At 46.8% G+C, this 21,612-nt stretch overlaps 1 protein-coding gene across 1 annotated transcript in view; it reads left to right on the top strand.

The window, feature by feature from the left end:
* The window catches only part of WIPF3 (WAS/WASL interacting protein family member 3), a 60,079-nt gene that overhangs the window by 17,164 nt on the left and 21,303 nt on the right, over nucleotides 1–21,612 (top strand). The window contains exon 2 of the mRNA XM_036327737.1: nucleotides 1,306–1,455. Coding sequence (XP_036183630.1) covers nucleotides 1,363–1,455 — 93 coding nt within the window. The 5' untranslated portion in view covers nucleotides 1,306–1,362. The remainder of the gene's footprint in view (nucleotides 1–1,305; nucleotides 1,456–21,612) is intronic.

The raw sequence follows: 21,612 nt of genomic DNA, 5'->3' as shown, positions 1-21,612 counted from the left end.
GGGACTCTTATGAAACTATCATGGACTTTTTCCACAAAAGAAAGATGAACTTTAAATTACATATATTTTTTAAATTTTGTACAATTTTAGGGGAAGTCTTAACCCTGCTGAAAACAAGGTGGTTCTGACCTTAGAATATTATCATGGAAATTAACGTGACCAGCCTGTCACATAGCAGCCAAACAGAACTAACATGTACTACACAAGCAAAACGGTAGCCCCTGCTAAAAATCAGGCACCGTGTTACATAACTGCTCTTTACTGCGAGGAGATAAAAGTATTAGCATGGAATAATACAGGTGCCAGAGGGCTTCAAAGTTGAAGAAGCGGGCACAGGCCTTGTTCTGACCTTCCAGTGACTACAGAGACAAAAACAAAGCAAACAAACAAAAAACACCACAAAACACAGATTTACCCCTGTGCAGGTCTGATGTGTATTTCTGTTCGTGCTTTAATTGTGTTTAGAGTCTCACATAGGTTTTCCTCCTTCCTGTAAACTGTGGGACTTGCCTTCAGTGTGGGTTTTAAGCCTTTGCCACGTGCCTTGATAAGGATTCTAGGGCGCGCACGCGCACACGCACATGCACACGCACACACATGCACATGCACACACACACTTATAGGAGCTCAGGTGTCTTACAATATGAACTGTTTGAAACATAAGTGTGTTTGCAGAATGGCGGCAAGAAGCCCTCTATGTAGCAAACCAGTTATGATGCTTTTGCAGAAAGGGGCCTGCTCGCACCCAGATGATTGTATAGAAGCCACAGAGGGACAGCAATACAGTAAGAGCTGCCAGGAGAGGAGGGAGCAGGAGAATGAGTGATGCCCTTTAGGGCCCTGCTCGAGGCTGGTACCATGAGTAATGTGGCGCCCGCGACCTGCAGAAAAGGTTACATTTCATTCGTGCGCTCTGCTTAGGGGACGGGGAACGTGTGCAGAATGTTTTTTTAAATGCGTCAGAAATGATAAAACTAAAAGTGTAATGCGAAGGAGGTAGAAATCCGTTATTTGGAAAGATCATGGAATGAGGTGTTGCTATTTATGTATTCTATTAATTTTGATACAGAAATAGCTGCATTTTATCAGTTCCGTCACCCAATTCTCTCCAGAATCTGGCTGCTCTTTCAGTCTCCAGCACTGGGCACAATGCCTGCCTCACAATAGACACTCGTATTTATTGAAAGAAAGAAAGAGAGAAAGGAAGAAAGGAAGAAGGCATAATATCTGTATGTCTGCATGACATGAAGTACCTGTGCATGAATAAAGACGTTTGCGTTTAAAACTCTCTTCTCTCCTTTTCAGAGCAGAAGCCATTCTCTTGGGACCATTCACAAGCAAGAGACACCAACGCCGTGACATATGCCAGTGCCACCGCCACCTCCACCTCCTCCTCTACCTCCACCTCCCCCGCCTCTGGGAGCTCCTCCCCCTCCCCCGCCATCAGCACCCCCGGTAAGGCCTGTTTTTCTGTCTCATTGACTGTCCCGCATAAGCTGCTTTGAATACACTTGAGCAGAAGGTTTTACATGTTCTGAACCAGCCACCACTGATCTCCCCTGTGACACGTGGCATCTCAGGTAGCTGGTCCTGGCAGCTCCAGGGTCTGATTCCCAAAGAGGCTGGCCAGGTCCTTCTCTACCTAGTCCTCGGCCACCCCGACCCTCAACCTCAGTGTCTCTGTCTACAGACCTCTAGGTAATTTCTCCTCCGATTCCTGCTGCTCCATGCCGGCTTCCTGGGTCTCCCTTATCGGCTGTTCCCTCTCACTGGAAACCTCTGAAGGGTGCAGCCAATGAGGCGTGCCGCAAAGTCAGGTTCCAGTGTGTATTTGGCTGGTGGTAACGATAGCTCAGGCTTCGGTTGCGTGGTGCCGGGCCCACGTCAGGGAAGTGTCCTACGAAATGCCACAACGAAATAGAAATCTCTAAATGAAATGTCCCTCTCCACGCCAGGCCATTTCATCTGTGTTGCCGGATGCTCTCTCTTGGTTTAATAGTTTGGTCTGGGCGTAGGGTAGGAGAGGCACGGAGAGGGTGGTTATTTAGTCTGAGAACAGGAATTCTCAGCGTTGGCACCACTGACATTTGGGGCCAGATCCTTTCTGTCGTGGAGGGCTCTTCTGTGCCCTGTAGGGTGCTTAGCAACAGATGGCTCCTGTTCTCAGTGGGAGATGGAAGATACGGATGCCATGACGATACGGCACGCAGGGCAGGGCTGGTAGGGATGCTATGAGCCAAGTCAGCTGAGCCGGGAATTGAGCCTCACCTGCCATGCCATCCTCCCCCACTATGCATTCCGCCCCCCAGGTGTGGATGACATGACCTCAGGTGTGCGGATGATGCGACTATGGCAGTGTTGGTTAGGAGGTCCCCAATGCATGGCCACAGGCTACCAGGAGAGCACGAGTGTGCCTGGACACCCCCTATGATGTTACCTTTGCACACCCTCCGTATCTGAATTACCACGGACCTAGACCTGCCTGAAACTTGGCCCTTGCCCTGGAAAAGAATAGAAAGAAATCACATAGATGAATTCCATATGAAAGCTCTCCGACCAGGATATAGAAAGTGTAGGAGTCAGTTGGAAGTTCCACTGCTGAACTTGACCCCACGAGGGATAAAGGAGATGGACAGTTTATAAGTAAAGGAAACATACATGGAACTGTCATAGGGATCTTGCGCAGACTGGCTAGCACCAAGAAATGCAACTTATAATCACTTCAAATACCACAATCCACCCGTAAACTTTGCCAGAATAAGTAAACTTATCAAAACCTTCATTATTGGGGATTTGGGGAAATAAGCTCTTTTTTAAAACTTTGCTGGTGACACACAAATACCTGGAACTCAGTGTTCAATGAACCTTTCTGGAGTGTTCTCTGGCAGAAAACAGTGGTCTTGAGCGTATCATACTTTTCCCCTGGAAATCCAGTCGTTTTATTTTTGAGACTGATACAAAGATTAACCCTAAAGGAACCAAAAGGAATTTATCCAAGGATGTGCAATGCCATTTATTCTAGTGAAAAATTCAATCTTATGAGCACTGTGTGAAATGTGGTAGGTCATGCTGGTAATTACAAATTGCATCATGCCACAGTGGTAATTAAAAACTACATTTATAACTATGCCAATTATGGAAAGTAGACACGGAGTGATGGATTAAAAACACAATGAAGTTAGCTATGTAATATATGTAATAGCAGACATCAGAAGAGAATTTTTAATTCTGATAAGCTTTTATTAGGGAATTCTTTTTCTTGAAAGACATTTAAGTCCATGGTCCAGTGTTTGTGTAGCCTGCAAGCTAAGGATAGTTTTCACATTTTCAAATGGCTGAAATAAAAATAATACTTTGTGACATATGAAATTATATGAAACTCAAATTTCGGTTCACGAGTAAAGCTTTATTGGACCTCAGCCATGCTCACTTATTTACATATTGTCTATGGCTGCTTTTATGCTGCCATAGCAGAACACCAATTAAACAACTTGTTATTCCTCCCAACAACAAAAAAATTCCATTTTTGTCTATACGCAACCTATAGTGTTAAAATTGTACTCAATGATGATTATTATTATTATTAATTGTTATTCTATTTTTTTATTTCATCAATAAAAATTTTATGGAACTTTGTAAAGTACTTACATAAAATCCATGATTTCTCCTCTTGGCACACAATGCCTACAATATTTATTGCCTGGCCCTTCATGGGAAAAGTTTGCCAACACCTATCCTACGAGACGGCTGGCTTCTTCCAGCCTTCCTGGGCTCAGCAGCCAGGGACCTTGCATTAGGCCATGTGCCTCTCTGCATCCCTTTTCAAGGACTCCCCATCCCCCTCGTGACAGTCGCCCGTTCCACCCACACGGTCTGGCCCCTCCCTGCCTGTCTGTCAGACCTCGCACTGTGCGCTGTCCTCGTGTCTTCTACTCTGAGGCGTGAGCACAGCTGTGCTGTTTGCCTGGAAACCCTTTCTGCTCAGCTCTGCTCAGGTGTCACTTCCCTGGAGCATCACTTCCTCACACCCACGCTGGAATGTATAACGTACATGCACACCCTCCTCACAGCACGCATCAGTTTTTAATTCTGTTTATTGGACTGGAGTCCGCATTTTATGGGTTGTAGTCTTTCGGTTCCTAGCACCTGGCTCACAACAAGCACTCCGCTCATTGACTGAATGAATGAATGAATGAATGAATGAATGAATGAATGCAAACATCTGTGTAAATAGAGCTCAGAAGTGGAGCTAACCCTCTTCATAACCAGTGCTCAGGACTGTAAACATCCATGCTATGGACCAGCATGGCCGATTACTACATGCAGTCTTTGATTAATATATGTAATCTTTGTGTGACATGTCTGATGGTCTGTAATGAAAAGCGTCCTATCTGGCTTCACCTTAGCTCGGGAAGATCTGGGGCTTAGACCAGGGCTAAAAGTTTTTGGTTTCTTCCTTCTACCTCTCACCTCTCCCTTCCTGCCCCTCCCATCCTGGTCTCCACCTCTTCTGTAGTGAGCATCTTCTCTTTTTCCAAGAACGTGGGCGTAATAAACCAGAAGAAGGACCAGTGGAGCCTGCCGATTTTTGGAGCAGGCTTAAACCCAACAGTCCTCGCCATCCTGTTTCACTATTTTTCTTGCCCCCTAACTCCCCTGTCTTTTGAGTTCTATTCTGTTTCTCATTCATTTAAAATCCAGTAACAATATAAAATTGCCTGCGTGGTGCATTGGTCCACTTATAATTATATTGTCATTGTTGCTTTGGTTACAGGATGTAGCTTTTTAAAAATATCTAAAATATATATATATTCAAGTGTTTGATTTTGCAATGCAGTAGAATTTGACTGAACTTTTGTTTTCTGCTTGGACCCCCGGGTAGTATCCGAGATGAGAGAACAAGCGTGGTGACAGCCTGTGATTTGTTTTCTCGTCACGATCACATAACACTGTCTCCACAAGAGGAAGGAAATAGATGCGCCTCTGCCCAGCTGATAGGTTCTTTGGAGTTGGGTTCCCCAGGCAAAGCCTAACAACAGGGCTGTAAGTTTTTGTAGCATTATTTTTCAATGTTGCTGTGCAAGTTCACAAGCATCCTAAGGAGGAAACCATTCTTTATTTAAAAACAAAGGGGCCCTGGCCTGCGTTGCTCAGTGGTTTGAGCATCGTCCTTTGCACCAAAGCGTCTCAGGTTCTAGTCCCTGTCAAGAGCATGTACCTGTGTTTGCAGGTTCGATCCCCAGCCCAGGTCAGAGAGAGTGTGGGAGGCAACCAATCCATGTGTCTCACTCACATTGATGTTTCTTTCTCTTTTTCTCTTTCTAGCCCTCTCTCTTTCTCCCCCCTCCCTCCCTCCCTTGCAGTCTCTCTAAAAAATCAATGGAAAAAATATCCTCTGGTGAGGATTAACAGAAAACAAAAACAACAAAACAAAGGGGAAACTGGCTTGCTAACCATTTATTTATCATGAGAAGCAAACCTCCCAAGTTAGGAAGACACCCTGGTGCCGTGTATTTCTGCCTGCCTCTTCCGGGGGTGAAGTTTAAAAATGCTTAAGGGAAATGACAATGAAAGGCATATTGTGGCCCCTCGCCATCCGTTCCCTCCTTCCTGTTTGCCAGTCTTTGCATCCAGGCGACTCTGTGAGATGATGCTTCTCCTTGTAGTCTGAGGGTCGCATGGCGCATGGGTGAGGTGGGCCTTGCACAGGGTCAGGAAATGCCAGCTGTGGTCACACTGGTACGGTTCCCAGCATCTCTAGGAGGCAGGAGCCCATGTGCTGTACAAAAACATGTCAATCTGTTACCGAAAACGCGTAAAATGGAGTCTTATCTGAAACCCCACCAGAGCCTTTTTCCATTTTGTGTTTGCTTTGTTTTAAAAAAAGCTACGTGGAAGGGGGCTTAGCAGAACTGTGTATTTCCCTACATTCTGCAAACGGTAATTTGCATGTTTACTGGTGCATTGGGAATAATGAGAGGCTTAAAACATCTTAAATGCTGTCACTCACTTAGGTTCCCCCAACACTGGTGCTTTGATTAGTGCCATTAATAAGGGACCGGGGACAGTTACCCAGGGTTGCCAGTGGCCACTGGGATAAGGAGAAGGCTTTTGCATTAGGCCAAGCTATTGGGATATAGTATTACATTTGTTCTCTGCTTAACAGTTGGCAAAACTACACCTTTGTCCTCCAGTCCATTTAAAAACTTAATTCTCCCCCTGGTTGGCGGGCTTGCACCTGCCAGCAGAGCAGTCAGGCCGTCTCAGTGAGGAACCCGGGAGAGGTGTGGCGGACCTGCCACTCACGCGTCCAAAGGGCCATTCAGGGCGTATGGAAATGCGTTTCTTTCTCTCAGCCCTGAGCTGGGAGGGCCTGCGGGGACAAAGAGGCGGAGGCTGCGGTGTGTGCTGGCCGGAACACTGTGCACTCCTCAGGCCTGGGCTTGGTGAGAAAAGCCTGCCAGCGCTTGATAAAGGCCTTTATCAAGTTTCCTGGGCGCCCAGGCCCAGCAGCCGCTCTCGCTCGGCGTCTGAGCCCAGGGAGGTGGCAGGAAGGTGCCACGCGAGGTACGAGGCCATCGGACCGTGCACGAAGACCTCTGCCACCTCTAGCAAGGACTGTTCACCAAAGCTTTCATTGACCCCGAAGATGCTGGCTCTTGGCCTTTGAAATCTTTAGTATTATAATGTCACTAACAATTCTATACAACTGCCCCTGAACACTCCCCTACCCAGGGTGTCTTTCCATACGTGCACTATTATACCTGGGGGGGCCACCTCGGTTTGGAGCAGGGATCTTTGGGACAGGGACTTCTTCCCCAAACCACTAAACCGCTGTCCTTTCATCCAGACCTGCCCTCACCCCTTGAATCTAAAAGCCAGGAAGTCAGTGGTTTCCACCCCGACACCCGGATTTCTTCCGGTGGCCCCAGGCCTCCTGCTCAGATTTCTCTTTTCTGTTTGCGTTGTGCTTCCATCATTTCTCCCCATTTGCTTATTGGTTTGTTTTTTCTCCATTTAAAAGTTTGCAAATTACCCTCTGAATAAAACCGAGGGTTAACAGCAGAGAATCGGCATCAAAGAAGCAGATATGATGCAAAGGAAGTCAGTATTGTTTTGTCTTTAGTTTACACTGGGCTGCTGATGGGCTCAGAAAAAAAATGGGATCGCTGCTGCTAGTGATGCGGGCACAGTGGGGACAGTAAGTACCTCTGAGCTCAGTGGCCACACTGTGCTGACCTTGAGCAAGCCATCAGGCAAACGGACTGAGCTTTTGCTGCCCAGAATTAGCCAGTCTGCCTCTGAAGAGATGAGAACCTGAGTCCAGAGCAGCCTGGACTTCGACCCTCCGCAAAGTCCGAGATGCTGGGGCTAAATGTAAAAAGTCGTTGATCGCGGCTCAGTCATGGAAATCCTGAGAATACACCTGGCTATTCCCAGACCAGAATTTTGTACCTTGCGTTGCTTCGTCCTGACAGACTTCCCGCATATGGGATCCTCGAAGTCTCATCTTTGGGGAGCCCTCCTGTCCTCTGAGTGAATTACTCTCCTTCCTGAGCTTGCTGCTCTGAGCTCCAGGGGCTGGACATGTCTTAATGCTGTGACTCTCTCCTGAGCAGACGCGGCGAGGGATGAAAGGAACTCGGGGCCAGTGAGCAGTTAGTGAGTGACTCTGGGACAGGGGGTGCGTGCCTAGGTCAGGTCTAGGCACGTAGGACACACTCAGTGTCTAGCATCACTTCCTGAACTAGTGAGTTTAGGGGAGAGACTGTCATTCCCAAGGCAAACCCACTGTGGGCGAACCGGCCACGACGTGACACCTGCCACCTGCCTGAGCCCTATCGGGGTCCTGCCAGAACACCGTTAACACATTCGAGTTTTAGTAAGAAGCATGTTTTATACACCAAGTGCAGATTAATCAGAAGCAACACATTTATGGATAGCAGAAGGTAACACCCAGGTATTATTTTTAAAGCCATAAAAAGTCCTTTGGCACAATCCTCCCCATTGTTTCCAGAGAATAGATCTTGTACCGTTGCTTTACATCAAGACAATTAAAAATCAGGGAGAGCAACACGGTGTCCCCATTTCTGTACATGGTAGCAATCAGTTTCCATTTCCGTCAGGCCTGTTCACCGTAGAGGAGTCTGAATGTGTTTGCAAGCTGGCGAAAGCAGGGCTCCATCTGGAGCACACACAGAAGGTGCAAACGCTGCTGTGCCCCCCTCACCCGCCCAGCGCTCCTTGTGCCAAGCTGTGGGTGTCAGGAGGGATCATGTAATGATGCAAGGTGGTGTTTTCAGAACAAAAATGTGAGCTCCCAAGCCACCTTAGATTAGAAACTGAATCCCGGCTGGGCCATTTGATGTCAGGCTACTTACTTAGTCACTCAGTTTCCTCCTCTGCAAATGGGAATAGCAGTCGCCCCCTCCCAGTGTACACTGCCCCGAGAGTGGGAGCGCCCGCAGGGAGGGATTTCTGTCTGTTTTGCTTGCTGTGCATCCTCAGCACCTGAGCAGCGCCTGGCGTGTTGTAGGCATGTGGCAAATACGCGTTGAATGCACGAATCATGGGGTCCTTGTGAGGATCTACTAAAATAACCATCGAAGCTGTGCTTACCCAGGCCAGCTTAGTCAGCAGGAGCCACTGTTATTTCAGGGACCAGGAAACAACTGTGCGAGGAACCAGATCTGGGACTGAGAGCAAAGGCCCCTGAGGTCCGTCCAGGGTGGGAGGTCAGAAGTCAAGGTCAAGGCTGGGAGCCTGAGTTATTCAAAGTGGGCAGTCAGGCCAGCAGCAAAGACCTTGTGGCAGCTCCAGGAAGCTGAGACTCAAAATAGGTGGGCAGAGGTGACCCCGTCTAGGTTTTCGGGGTTCCAAGTCCACCATGCCAGTAGCTGCTCTGCTGCATGACTCTGGGGAGCTACGTGGTTTGCCTTCTCTCCTCTTTCATGCCTTGTACACAGTGGAGTGGCCTGAGTCCACCGGGGTAGCGGCGGGTAGAGGGAGGTACTGGAATCAGCCACAGATCTGAGCCATGAGCCCTCAGCTGTAGGGCCGAGGCTGTGAGTAGGCATGGCATGGTGATCCGAGGGTCCTTTAGGATCCACTCAGTGCAAATGGCAGCCTGGTGCAAATATGCCCAACATTTAGAGGAGGCTTTGTTTTCTCAGCTGCTCTTTGATTTGTTGCTTTACAAGCAGCTCTATGGTTGCAGACCAGGAGGCTGCCTAGGGGAAGGGCACACGGGTCTCTGGAAGGTTTAATGGTGATGCTCATGCAAGAGTTCTCAATCGCCTGGCTCTGAAGCCCCTCCCTAAAGCAAGGAAAACTGTTCTCTGCACCTTGTGGCAGCTCTAGGAAGCGGAGACTCAAATGCTATAGCTTGGTCTTTCTCTGCCTGGCTCAAAGTTTCATTTAAATAATAGTGACCATGGGGGATTTGAACACTAATGAGGTATTGGGTGATATAAAGAAATTATAGTCAATTTTATTTAACAATACTTGCTACATTTTGAAGAGCTCATATATAGATATATATCATCCAGTGTTAGATATATGTTTTTAATAAGCAGAGAAAGCAGGTTAGGGCGAAGATAGAACAGGAGTGTCTGTGAGTTTGATGATTGTTGAAGCTGGTTGATGGCACAGAGGTGTACCTTGAGGCCCAGCACGAACTCCAGATAACAAAAGTGGCTTGTGAAACTGTCGCATTTACTGTTCTGGCCCTGGTACAAGGACACCGAGCCCTATCTGGCATTTCTCCTCAGACAAAGCACAGAGGACAGTTGTGGGAGTTATTAAAGCAAAACTTTCCCAGTTGGCAGCTCTTCTCCAACCAAGGTCACCCAGATACAGAGGAGTTCTCACCTTCACCATTCCTTCCTCTCCGAGTAAATGTAAAGCTCCAGCTCACATTTCATTGCTGCATTCATGTCTGGAGAGCATCTGACCAAGTTTAAGCACCTTATAGTCTGGATGAGCTGATACTGAGTTTAAGCACCTTACAGTCTGGATGACCTGATACAGAGTTTAAGCACCTTACAGTCTGGACAACCTGTTACTGCCTGTCTTCGCTACGCATGAAGATGACTCCCTCAGGAGGAAGCTTGTGCTGGCCTCGCCCTTCACAGAATGGCCTCGTGGCCTCAGGAGCTGCTCAGGAAATTCCCACTCAATGAATGAAAGCCCAGTCCCCCTGGGGTTCATCAGTGACACAGGAGCTCAGGTTACACAGCCAAGCTGCCTGCTGGTGGTGACATCAGCAGAGAAAGAATGTGAAATGCGGCCTGCGGTGCACTCCTCCCAGAATGTCCTCTGTATTTATGGGACCCTATTCTGAGGCCCTCAAAAGGAGTGTCAGCTGTGGCTCAGCTCTTTAATCCTCAGAGAGATGCAGTTGGAAATGAAAATGGAGCGTGACATTCTCATGTGCAGTATTAACGTCTACCAGTGATTATGGGTGTTAACGCTGTGTGGCAACAGGTGGACTGCTTTTAACACCTGTTTGACCTTGACACACTGTTGAAGTGGGTCAGGGTCAACTTGGGTGTCCTGTTTTGCATATGAGGAACTCAGCCGCACTGAGGCGTGCAGAGGGCCTGAGGCAGAACAGACCTAAGCCAGGTTCTTATTCACAACCAGCAAGTTCTTTTAGGTAAACGTCAGAGGTTCCCAGGAGTGGGAGGCGGATTATGGCCACCAAGTCTCAGACCCAACATGTTATATGAGCTGAATTGTGTCCTCCCCTGAAATTCATACATTGAAGTCCTAATCCCCAGGACCTCTGGATGTGACTGATGGGGTCTTTACGAAGGAGAGAGGTTAAATGAGGTTATCAGGGCGGGCCCTGGTCCAATATGACTGGTGTGTCTTTATGAGAAGACGAGCTCAGGACACAGACACACACAGAGGTGACCATGTGACGACAGGGAGGAGATGGTCACCTGTGAGCCCAGGAGAGAGGCCTCAGAGGAAAACCAACCCTGCGGCCACCTTGATCTAGAACTTCCAGCCTCTAGGACTGTAAGAAAATAAATTTCTCTTGTTTAAGCTGCTCAGGCTGTGACACTTTGTTAGGCTGGTGAAGAAGCCGCACACCAGCTCCGTCAGCTCGGTGCTGCCCAGCTCTCTCCTCTGCTGTCCCACCACCCCTGGGGGAAGGTCCCTGGGGAAAGGGAGTTCCAGGGTCAGCCGTCCCCAGACAGAACCTGCATCTTGTATCTTCTTCACTCCCCTGCTGTGCATGCATCCTCTCCCCAGGTTTCTTCTGCGCTTTTCTTGTTTTATCCTTACTTGTTCTGTCTTGTCTCACTTTGTCTACTGTTTAGAAAAACACAGAAGCTCTGGTTAGAAGCGGCCTTTTGCCTCTCAGATCCTATGAAGGACTCCAAGGTCTTTGCTTCTGACGCCATAAACTGCTGAGTGTGCTGCAGGGGTGATGCATCCCAGAATCAATGGGCAGATAGCTTCTATTTCTAGACGCTCATAGGGAGAGTCGTGTCTATTCCTTGCAACCTTAGGTCGCTTTAGCATCCATTATGGGCGGTCTGTCAGCCGTCACAGAGCAAATGGCTCTGCTCACCTGCCAGGTAGTGGCTGCCGACTCCCTTCTCGGTACCTCTCTGTTCCTCAGGGATTCTTGCTGGAATGATGGCCCTCCAGCATAGCTGGTGTGGATGGGTAAAAGGTGTGGATGGGTAAACGGGTAAGCTCAAGGGGTCCTTGCGTAAACTATGGAATGCTGTAAAGCTTGTAACGGCACCAGAGAAACGACAAGAAGTGGAAGTTCATTTTTTTTACAAATCCTCGTACTCCTTCCCTTTTTCTCCTTTACTTTCTCTCATGCTCCCTTTTCTTTGTTACTTTATCTCTGTTGCCAGAGTTAGCAGATGAAAATGCAAGACGCCCAGTTAAACTTGAATTTCAGTTAAACAACTAAATGAATTGAACAATGAAACCACATCGTTGTTTTAGTATAAGTGCAAACATGGACATAATTATACTAAAAATGTGTGTTGTTTATCTAAAGTTCAAGTTTAACTGGGCATCCTGTATTTTATGTGGCAGCCCTACCTATCTCTCAATATGCCCTCTTTGTGTGTTTCTCCCCTATGATCTATGTATGCATTAGATAGATATAGTTATAGATATAGATGATATAGATGTAGATGTAGATATAAATATAGATATAGATGTAGATGTAGGTATAGATATAGATGTAGATATAGATATAGATGTAGATGTAGATATCTCCCTCACAGGCTTTACTTACCGGTCTTTCCCCCTGTATGCCCACCACACACACTCCTCACCTTCATTTGTATGTATGGGGTGATCATACACATTTCTCTTTTCCCTTTTATTCATTCTTCCACATCCCTTCCTGATTATATATCTTCCTTATCTATCTTTAGAAACTAAAATTTTTCCCTCCCTAAATATTGGTCCTACTTAAAATAACTTTGTTTTGCCGAAACCGGTTTGGCTCAGTGGATAGAGCATCGGCCTGTGGAATGAGGGGTCCCAGGTTCGATTCCGGTCAAGGGCATGTACCTGGGTTGCGGGCACATCCCCAGTGGGAGATGTGCAGGAGGCAGCTGATCGATGTTTCTCTCTCATCGATGTTTCTGACTTTCTATCTCTCTCCCTTCCTCTCTGTGAAAAATCAATAAAATATATTTAAAAAAAAAATAACTTTGTTTCCTTCTTCCTTTAAAATGTTAAGAAGTGCCAAAACCGGTTTGGCTCAGTGGATAGAGCGTCGGCCTGCGGACTGAAAGGTCCCAGGTTCGATTCCGGTCAAAGGTATGTGCCTTGGTTGCGGGCACATCCCCAGTAGGAGATGTGCAGGAGGCAGCTGATCGATGTTTCCCTCTCATCGATGTTTCTAACTCTCTATCTCCCTCCCTTCCTCTCTGTAAAAAATCAATAAAATATATTTTTAAAAAATGTTAAGAAGTAAAGCACTTGAGGATTAGTTCTGTTTAAAGCTAGTAAAGGAGGTCATTCTTAGCCTAGTTATTTTGATTTGAGTTTTGTTATTTTTATTTACATTTACCCTGCCTTGCTGGATCACTGGCTCTTACTGTAAAATGGGCTTATCCCCTTGGACAGAAGATTGATGGGGTCAGATACGTGTCATGTAAGCACCTTGTGGGCACTGTAAGAAGCTTGAGGAATAATGCTTTTCTCTAACTTTCATCCTATTTTATTTTCCAAATCTTGAGTTCTACCTGTTAAAAGGCATAAGTTACTCTAATGTCTGTTTTGGGGTTGTTGGTGGGTTTGTTATTGTTGTGTGTTTTTTATTTGTTTGTTTTTGTTTTTGCATATCATTATGCTAGGCTGTAATCCCAAATGAGTGAAGCCCATTGGTCTCTTCTCTCAGATAAGACACATGAAAAGATAAGAATACAAAGTGATTTGTATTCATTGCAGCCAAGAACAAGGAGAGTGGGTTGGGCCAGAACTGCATGATAAGGGACTTCAGTCCTGGGTCAGGTGAAAACGGCTGCCTTCCTGGGGAGTGGGCGACAGAGGGGAGGCACCCAGGGCCCCTCCGGGCACTTACATCCTCTCATTCTGCACCCAAGATGCGGCCCTCACCGGGCCCTGGCCTGTGACATGGTGCAGTTAAGCTTTGCTCCCTCGTAACCCAGCCTTTTTAGAAGCTAGACCCAGTTGCTTTTCTTTCAAAAGGAACCGTGGCACCGTTTCTCCCAATTATTTGAGAAAAACATTTAAATAAGTGAACTTTTTAAAATTACTATGCTCCCCCTCATTCTACCAGAAGTTGACACAGCCATCGTTTAGAACTCTGCTTCCACAACTTTTCCACAGAACTTTGTGTCTGCAGATTTGTTTGTTTATCTGATGTGTTTGTTAACAAAACAGATCAAAAGCTCTGTAGAGGCAACACCACTAATTCAGTGATGAACTACACTGTCCAGGCCCAGCTCTGGGACCCGCTGTGGGCCGTGGGTGTGACCTGGGACTTCCACTCTCCCTCCACCCCACACCTTGACTTCAGTTACTAGACTGCTTTAATATTTCTATTTTCTTCAAAATATTTCCATGTAAACACTAGAATGTATCTCTGTGTGGGCATATGATATGATTTTTTAAAAATAGGCTTTATTTTTTAAAGCAGTTATGGGTTCCCAGCAAAACTGAACAAAAAATAGTTTCCTTATTCCTCCGGCCTCCACACACGCACAGCCTCCCCCACTACAAACACCAGATGTTTCATGAAGACTTCCATCTTCTGTTTTGTTAAAGATTCAGCATCTTCGAAACCATTCCTTTGATGGCATTGTTACTTAAAATGACAGAACAAGTACCACAGATGAGTGGAATTTTTAAATGTGATTTAAAAAAAATGTTGATGTATTAACTTTTATAGCATCTTACTATAAGGTAGTCATATTTTCCTATAAGGTAGTCATATTTTCTGCCAGTACCAGTCCTGTCAGCTCTGAAAATGGAATTAAATGAACTGAAGATCGGAGTAGCATCTGGCCTATCAAAAGCAGTTGATGTTGTTGATTCTCTTCTGTCCCTTAACGAGTCTCGTGACTCCCAGACGCTCGAAGGGCATGGCTGTCGTCATGTTGCCGGGAGCCTGGTGGTCCTTCAGTGGCCTGTCCCTGAGCTGGCTGGAGGCCCTTCCTCTGCAGGGCTGACTTCTCTGAGCTGCCAAGGAGGCAGGGATCCATTGATGCAGAGGAAGGACACTGGGTGGGGATATATCTCAGTCTTCAGAAGTATTGGCTGCATCAGCCTACACCACTGACTCCATATAGCCTCAACCAGCAGGCCTCATTTTAGGAGGTCTCAGACAAAAATACAGTGGAGGGAAATGAACTAAAAATAGCTCCCCTCTTCATTCTATTACAATTCACTTCCTCTGATGATAGGCCTGCTCCGTTTAAGCTCAGTTCTGTCCCTGTCATAATTGTCCCCAAGCCGTGTAGATGGTTACTCAGAACAAGGAAAGCCTGCATTTCGTGTTGATTCATTGCAGCTGTCTCGACCTTCAGTTTATTTCTGCTCTCCTCTAGAATTGCAGGCATTCAGTTCAACAGATGCCGCTGTATTTTTAAGGGAGGCTTTGAGGGGGGCCCATTTTATTAAAAATACACAGGAATGTCATTAATAAGAGTCTGTTGTATGAGTCACACTTTGGGTTCTCCAGTGGGCCCCTTCCGTGATTCTCATGACAAAAACATTTTTAATTCCCACTGTCTTTTCACATTGAAGAACTTATTTTATGTGAGTGATTTTTTTGGCATATTTGTTATATCTAAGACAGTGTTTATTGCATAGCAATGAAAAGTGAATATAAAAAGTGGTGGAGGAACTAGGAAGGTGGTAGGAATTAGAGATACATTCTGGAAGTAAAGTTCATAGTAGGTCAATTTGAGGACTTTTACAATGCCAAGGGTATGATCTAGGGCAGCGGTCGCCAACCTTTCGGATCTCACGGACCACCGGTTGGCGACCGCTGATCTAGGGAGTTCTTGATTTTGAGCCTGGTTTACTAGAAGGATATTGCTGACATCCAAATACCACAAGAGGAGTAACAGGTGTCTGTGTGTGTGTGTGTGTGTCTGTCTGTCTGTCTTTGGTGGGTGCTATGGGGGAGATAGCGAGTTTGTTTGGGGCGGGTTGAGTTTAACATGCTGGTGGGGCCCTTATGTGGCGATGTCCAGCAGCCAGTTGGAAGCCTAAGTCTAGGGCTGCACACTCAGCTCCTTCCACAGTGACCTATCTATGCTGCATAAATGCCAGCAGGTCCAAAGATAGACGGAGCAGATTCCAGGTCTTTCTGCTCTGCTGGCACATCTTGGAGTCTTGCACAGCAAGTAATATGCGGAAGTGTCTGGCTTCCCCCTGCCCTGTCCCACCCATAGCAGAGGCACAGTGAATAGTTGTCATTGAATGATGAGAGCATTAGCCTCAATTAGGCAGTGCTAGAAGGATGAGAAGAAGAACATATGCTTTTCCTGAAAAATCATAGCATGGAAATAATTTTCTGTATTTACTTCTATTTGATGTAGGTCCAAGAGTAATGACAGAGTTATAGCGCAATATGCTGAGCAGCCAAGTCGGTAACCGAGGGTAACCAGAGAGGTTTGGAAGCGGGTTCTGGGATGAGTGGCATCAGACCCAGCAGTGAGACCCTTTTGGTGCTGTCCTTGGGCTAAGCTGTGGGCCATTGCTGCTCTAGGATCCAATCCAAGTCCAGACCCACAGGATTCTGTTGCATTCTCCATACAGAGGACCTAGAAACGTGACTGTGGGAAGAAAAAGTCTAGATCCATCTACATTATTATCCATAATAGGTACACTCCTTTGGAAATACCTTCAACTTTCTAGAAATTTTGGAATTCCCCACCCCCTCTTGGCTATTTTTGTTGCCTTTGTCTCCTTTCATATTTGAGCATTGTCCACAACCCTTAGCTCTTTCTGTCAACCAAGGCAGGCCACTTGCTGAAAGCCCACATTCCTCCCGCAGCCAGTCGGGAGGTGTGAAAGGGGATAGGGGCTGACACTTGGAAAGAAAGAGGTGGACCAGCAGGTTGGCCCAGGGAGGTTCTGTGTTACCTGACCAGGGAGGTTTAAGTACCGGCTATTTACAGTTGGGGGTATCAGCCTCACAGCGTAGGGTTACTCTGTGCAGTTTCCATTCTAAGGGTTCGCAGTGCTCCCCTTGCCAAGACGGCTGCTGGCTCACGTTTAGTGCACGAATCAGACTCCACCATGCAGCCTTGGCCCTTCTTTCCGGCCTGGCAAAGGCCCAGCTCCTTGGGCCCCAGCCTTCCTAGAAGCATCTCTCTCTCTCTCTCTCTCTCTCTCTCTCTCTCTCTCTCTCTCTCTCTCCCCCCTCCCCCTCCCCCTCTCCCCCCCCCCCCGCCCTTCCTTTTTCTTCTGGTGCCCTCCCTGCCCCCTCCTTTCCTGCTCTGCCTGTCACACTCTTTGTGAGGCAATATCTACCGTGGTCCAAGCCAGAGGGCAGTTGGACCGCTTCCTTCCCCCAGCTGCAGGCTTGCCATGTATTTCCTGGGTGTTTCACCTTCACCAGTTTCCTAGGTGGTGTTATTTCTAAGAGGCTGTACAGCCGGCATGGTGATTATGACGCGTCTGGCTCACGTCTCAGCTCTCTACTGACTAGCAGTAGATAGACAGCCTGCTTTGCTCTGTGCCCCATCTGTAAACCGGACCTAATACTCACAGCTGGTACCTACATCAAGGGGCTGTCCAAGTGCCCTTTCAATGAGTTAACGCATGTAAAATACGTGGGACAGTGCTTGGCACACACAGATGTCTTCTCATTGCTCTGTTATTGCTGTTGTCATTGTCACCCTTTGCATGGTGCAGCCTCCTTTCCCAGACTCCAGAACCACCTGCGTGTCATAGGAAAGAGAAGGAGCCAGTGAACATGGTTATTTCAAATGGAGGAGGGAAAGCAGTCAAGGTTTCAAGCTTGGAATGAAAAGAGTCCTGCTGAGGTCATGAGCTGAACTTGATAGAGTTTACAAATGAATCTGCTGGGAGGGTTGGGGTGGGCCAACATGTTTCTTTTGGGGAGTACTTTTTGTCTAAGAGAATAAAAGGTAGGAAACCTCCACCAGATTTGAGGCGCTGTTCAAACCATGTGTTACGCACTAGCCGTTCCAGCCTACTGGCCAGGCCCTTGCCCTTGACTCCTTTGCTGACCTTGGTTGTTGTTGTTGTTTACAAGGCTGTTCTTTCCAGATCCAATGTAGGTTTTAACATTAGGTTTTCTCCTAATTTCATTTTAGTCTTATGAGCCTGGGAGTAGTGGCATCATCAGAAAAGAGGGAGAGGTGCTGAGCTGAATTCTCATTTCTCGGGGCAGTGACCAGAGGGTAAAAAGTGTGAGGGCGTGTGAAGAATCGGGGCGTGGCAGAGCCTTAAGGCAGCAGCTTCTCTCCGAGTTCTGTCCGAGCAGACAGATGGCAGGGACCCAGGGGCGAGGGTGTCTGTGGAGTTAATTTCCACAAAATATTGATAGACTGTTCACGTGGGTTTTTGTTTTGTTTTTTTAAAGCAAGACATGCTGATACTAAAAGGGGTATGGCTTTGTTTTTGCATTTTTGCATGCTAGGAATTTCCACTCAAAAAGAAGGGAAACACCAGTATATAAAGCTAGAATACCTGGCCAGATCTGAATAGTGCAGTAGAAAATGACAAGGCACTTGGGGATCATACAAGGAAAAGATTAGGTTGAAGAAGTTAAAAGGACAAAAGAATTTTGTAAAGTAAACTCTGTTTGATGTGAAGCTTAGAAAGAGAAGTAAATGCCTTGGCAGGTATGGTGAGGCCAGGGTTGGGGGCCGGGAGCGGGGTAGGAGTGGTCATAGACGGGGCAAACGCATGAGCACCGGCTTGCGAGTGGGAAAGAAACCCGCGAAGGATCCACAGCAGCATAAACTCCGCGAGAAATATATAATGAGGTGGAAGGATTGCTTGGGGCAGGATGGCTGAGTCCGTGACATGGTGGAGAGTGGAGAATCAGACAGCGGGTGCTCTCAATACAGCCGCCAGGGCAGCCTCCAAGTTATTAGGATCTCATTGTGGGACCAGCTCAGAGGCTCAGGTCTAGGAAATAAATAATGAGGAATACACGTATACATACATGTATGAGGCAGCTCTCTGGTCTAGGTAACAGTCCATTGCTCAATAAACCAGACTTTAAAGAAGGTTATCGGGTCCATCCTTTTTGCGCACAGATTTTAAGTGTATATTTGCATTTCTGAAAATGAGACAGAGAACTACTCAACTGCAATATGCCTCATTCTGGAACGACCTGACTTATACACATTTGGGGTTGCAGGGAACATTGTGTCAGGCCTGGCTGGGGAGAGTCAGTTGTCTGAAAATATTCACTGGAGTCCAGGCTCTCTGTGATCGCCTGCGGGCCATGCGGGCTGTCCCTGGGGTTCACATGTGCTCATGAAATGCAGGTACCCTGGCTGCCAACACCCAAGTTTGGAGGAGGCAGGTGGAGGCTGAGGTCTAGGGTCATGAGCAGGCTGTGTGCCTGGAAACCTAGGGGAGCAGGTGGGTTTGGTGGATCGATTTGCCTTGGGAAAAGTGTACAGGAATGGCTTTCTCTTCCTTGATTATATTTTTAGTAAAGTTGCCATCAGGGCCCACGGTGAGCAGGAAAGCAAGCAGAGCAGTCACAGAGGCTTGTTAATTTTAGGTGTGACAGCCACATGGAGAAAGTGTCTTTAGAGGCTGCAAGGCTGAAATTGTAGGAAAACGATAGGCTTTGGATCATCCTGAGACAAACAGTCAGCTAGGTGTGGGTCATCCGGCTAGATTTTTATTAGTATTTTGCACAGAAAGCAGTATTCAAATCAGGTGCGGTCATGGCCTTTGGTGGCCGGGTGCCAAATAGCAGGAAGACTGGGCATTTCCACGTTGTGCTCTGGACTGAACTGCCATCCTTCCTCCCCCCAAGCTACACCGAAACCTGATGGAGGCATTTGTTGGAAAGACAAGTGGGTATGCAACAACTTTTATGATTTATCGCCCTTGGTTGGTGAGTCCTGCCACTCATTTTTGTATTTCTAATCTTATTGGTTCGCTTCAGTTTTTCAGCCTTAGCAGCCCCAGCAGTGGGCTAATTGCATTACTATTCGGCTGCTCTGGGTCTTTTTAGGATCAGGGCTGCTCCATTGGAACTTGCTGTAGCGGAACGGAGTCCACAAACGCCTTGTGTGGAACCCCTCAAATTGTCACACCCCATGACAACACTAACACAGAGGAACCAGAGGAGACTTTGGAGTGATGCTTTGGTTTCTCATTTTGGAGGGAAGAGGGAAGGGAGCAGGTAGGTTTGGTGGATCGATTTGCCTTGGGAAAAGTGTCCAGGAATGGCTTTCTCTTCCTTGATTATAGTTTTAGTAAAGTTGCCAAAAATTGGGATTTGCATAGAATAAAAGCCCGGGGTTTATTTGGCAGTCTCTTTCCTGTTTCTGTATCCTGTAACCACAGTAACAAGACTTCTTAGGATTGTAGATTTTTAAGAAGAAAATTTTGATTTAATTGTTAGTAACTATTGCAGATTACAGGAACCACTGTCTCTGTGTGTTTTAATTTTCCACGTTCAAATGAATAAGCCCTTAGCTGCCTTTTTGTTCAGCCTGCATGCACATGATCACCTTAGCCCTGAAGTTACTCATTCTTTCCCACCTCCCAGGAGAGGATTGGAGGACACATAGTCATACCAGGGAAGGAGGGCCCTCTAGTGGAAAACCATCAGGGCCCACCGTGAGCAGGAAAGCAAGCTGAGCAGTCACAGAGGCTTGTTAATTTAGTCTAGGGGTCCTCAAACTTTTTAAACAGGGGGCCAGTTCACTGTCCCTCAGACCGTTGGAGGGCCGGACTATAGTTTAAAAAAAAACTATGAACAAATTCCTATGCACATTGCACATATCTTATTTTGAAGTAAAAAAACAAAACGGGAACAAATACAATATTTGTATTTGCATGTGGCCCGCGGGCCGTAGTTTGAAGACCCCTGATTTAGTCCCTCGAGTTGGACTGCATCACGCAAACATGACGTGCCTTGCCATGTCCTCCCACTGATTTGAAGCCTGTCCTGTGGACTCATCAAGAACATCTTGAGACCTGTGCTAAGTTGGGAATCTGTTCAATAGCATAACCCTAAGGACATACAACATTGTTCACAGCCCTCCCTGAAAAGCCTAGGGTGGGCAAGGTGGGGGTAGGGGGGTGAATTTTGATAATATATTTAAAAATCGAGTCTAAACTAATCAAGATGACCCCCTGTAGGTCACTAGGGCCAGGGTGTGCTCATCTCTAGTTCTTTAAGCAGAAGAACGCCCCTTTCTCACTCTGCCTTCCTCGGGGCCAGCACCTGAGCCGGGTCGTGACTGTCATTATAATTCACGGTGCTGGTCACCTTGCAACTAGGAAAAAAGGGACAAAGGACGTTCTCCCCGACCCCTGACCGTAACACACATCTGAGATGACAAGGCCAGGTTCTTAGGAAAATGTTCCTACCCTCTTGTCTAGGGTCGTGATACTTCTGTTGATCCTTTCTTCCTGTCACTAATGATTTATGAACAACATTTAAAAATAAAATTTAAAAATCTCAAAACATTGTGGTTTAAAATAACGTATGGATGTCTATGTTTTATATGTGTGGGGGTTTTAAGCATGCTGTGTGGGAAATCCCCTGTGTGCATGTGTATGCTTACATGCATTCCCAGAAACGATGTAGCAGTAGGGGTGGGGTCCCTTGCTCAGAGCTCTACTGTTGACCAGGAGTCCCTCTCGAGGATTCAAAATGCATGTCTCCAGGCAGTGAGAACCGACTCCGAGCCTGTGTCCTTCCGATTCAGCCCAGGAAAATGCCGACTCGGCACATTTTAGCTAAAACCACATTGCCTTTGTTTCTAGTCTGTGACACTGAGGAGTCTCTGACTGTCTAGTAAGCAAACCTGGTTTGTCCTTTTATGAACAACGACAACAATAACAAAACAAAAAGGCCGCAAGGATTCATGAGTCTTATCTATATTTCAAGAACCTTCTAAGGGCTCATATCTTCCT

The sequence above is a fragment of the Myotis myotis genome, unplaced genomic scaffold (genome assembly GCF_014108235.1).
Source record: "Myotis myotis isolate mMyoMyo1 unplaced genomic scaffold, mMyoMyo1.p scaffold_m19_p_11, whole genome shotgun sequence".
In the NCBI taxonomy this organism is placed as follows: domain Eukaryota; kingdom Metazoa; phylum Chordata; class Mammalia; order Chiroptera; family Vespertilionidae; genus Myotis; species Myotis myotis.
This window is presented reverse-complemented; position numbering and strand designations above follow the sequence as displayed.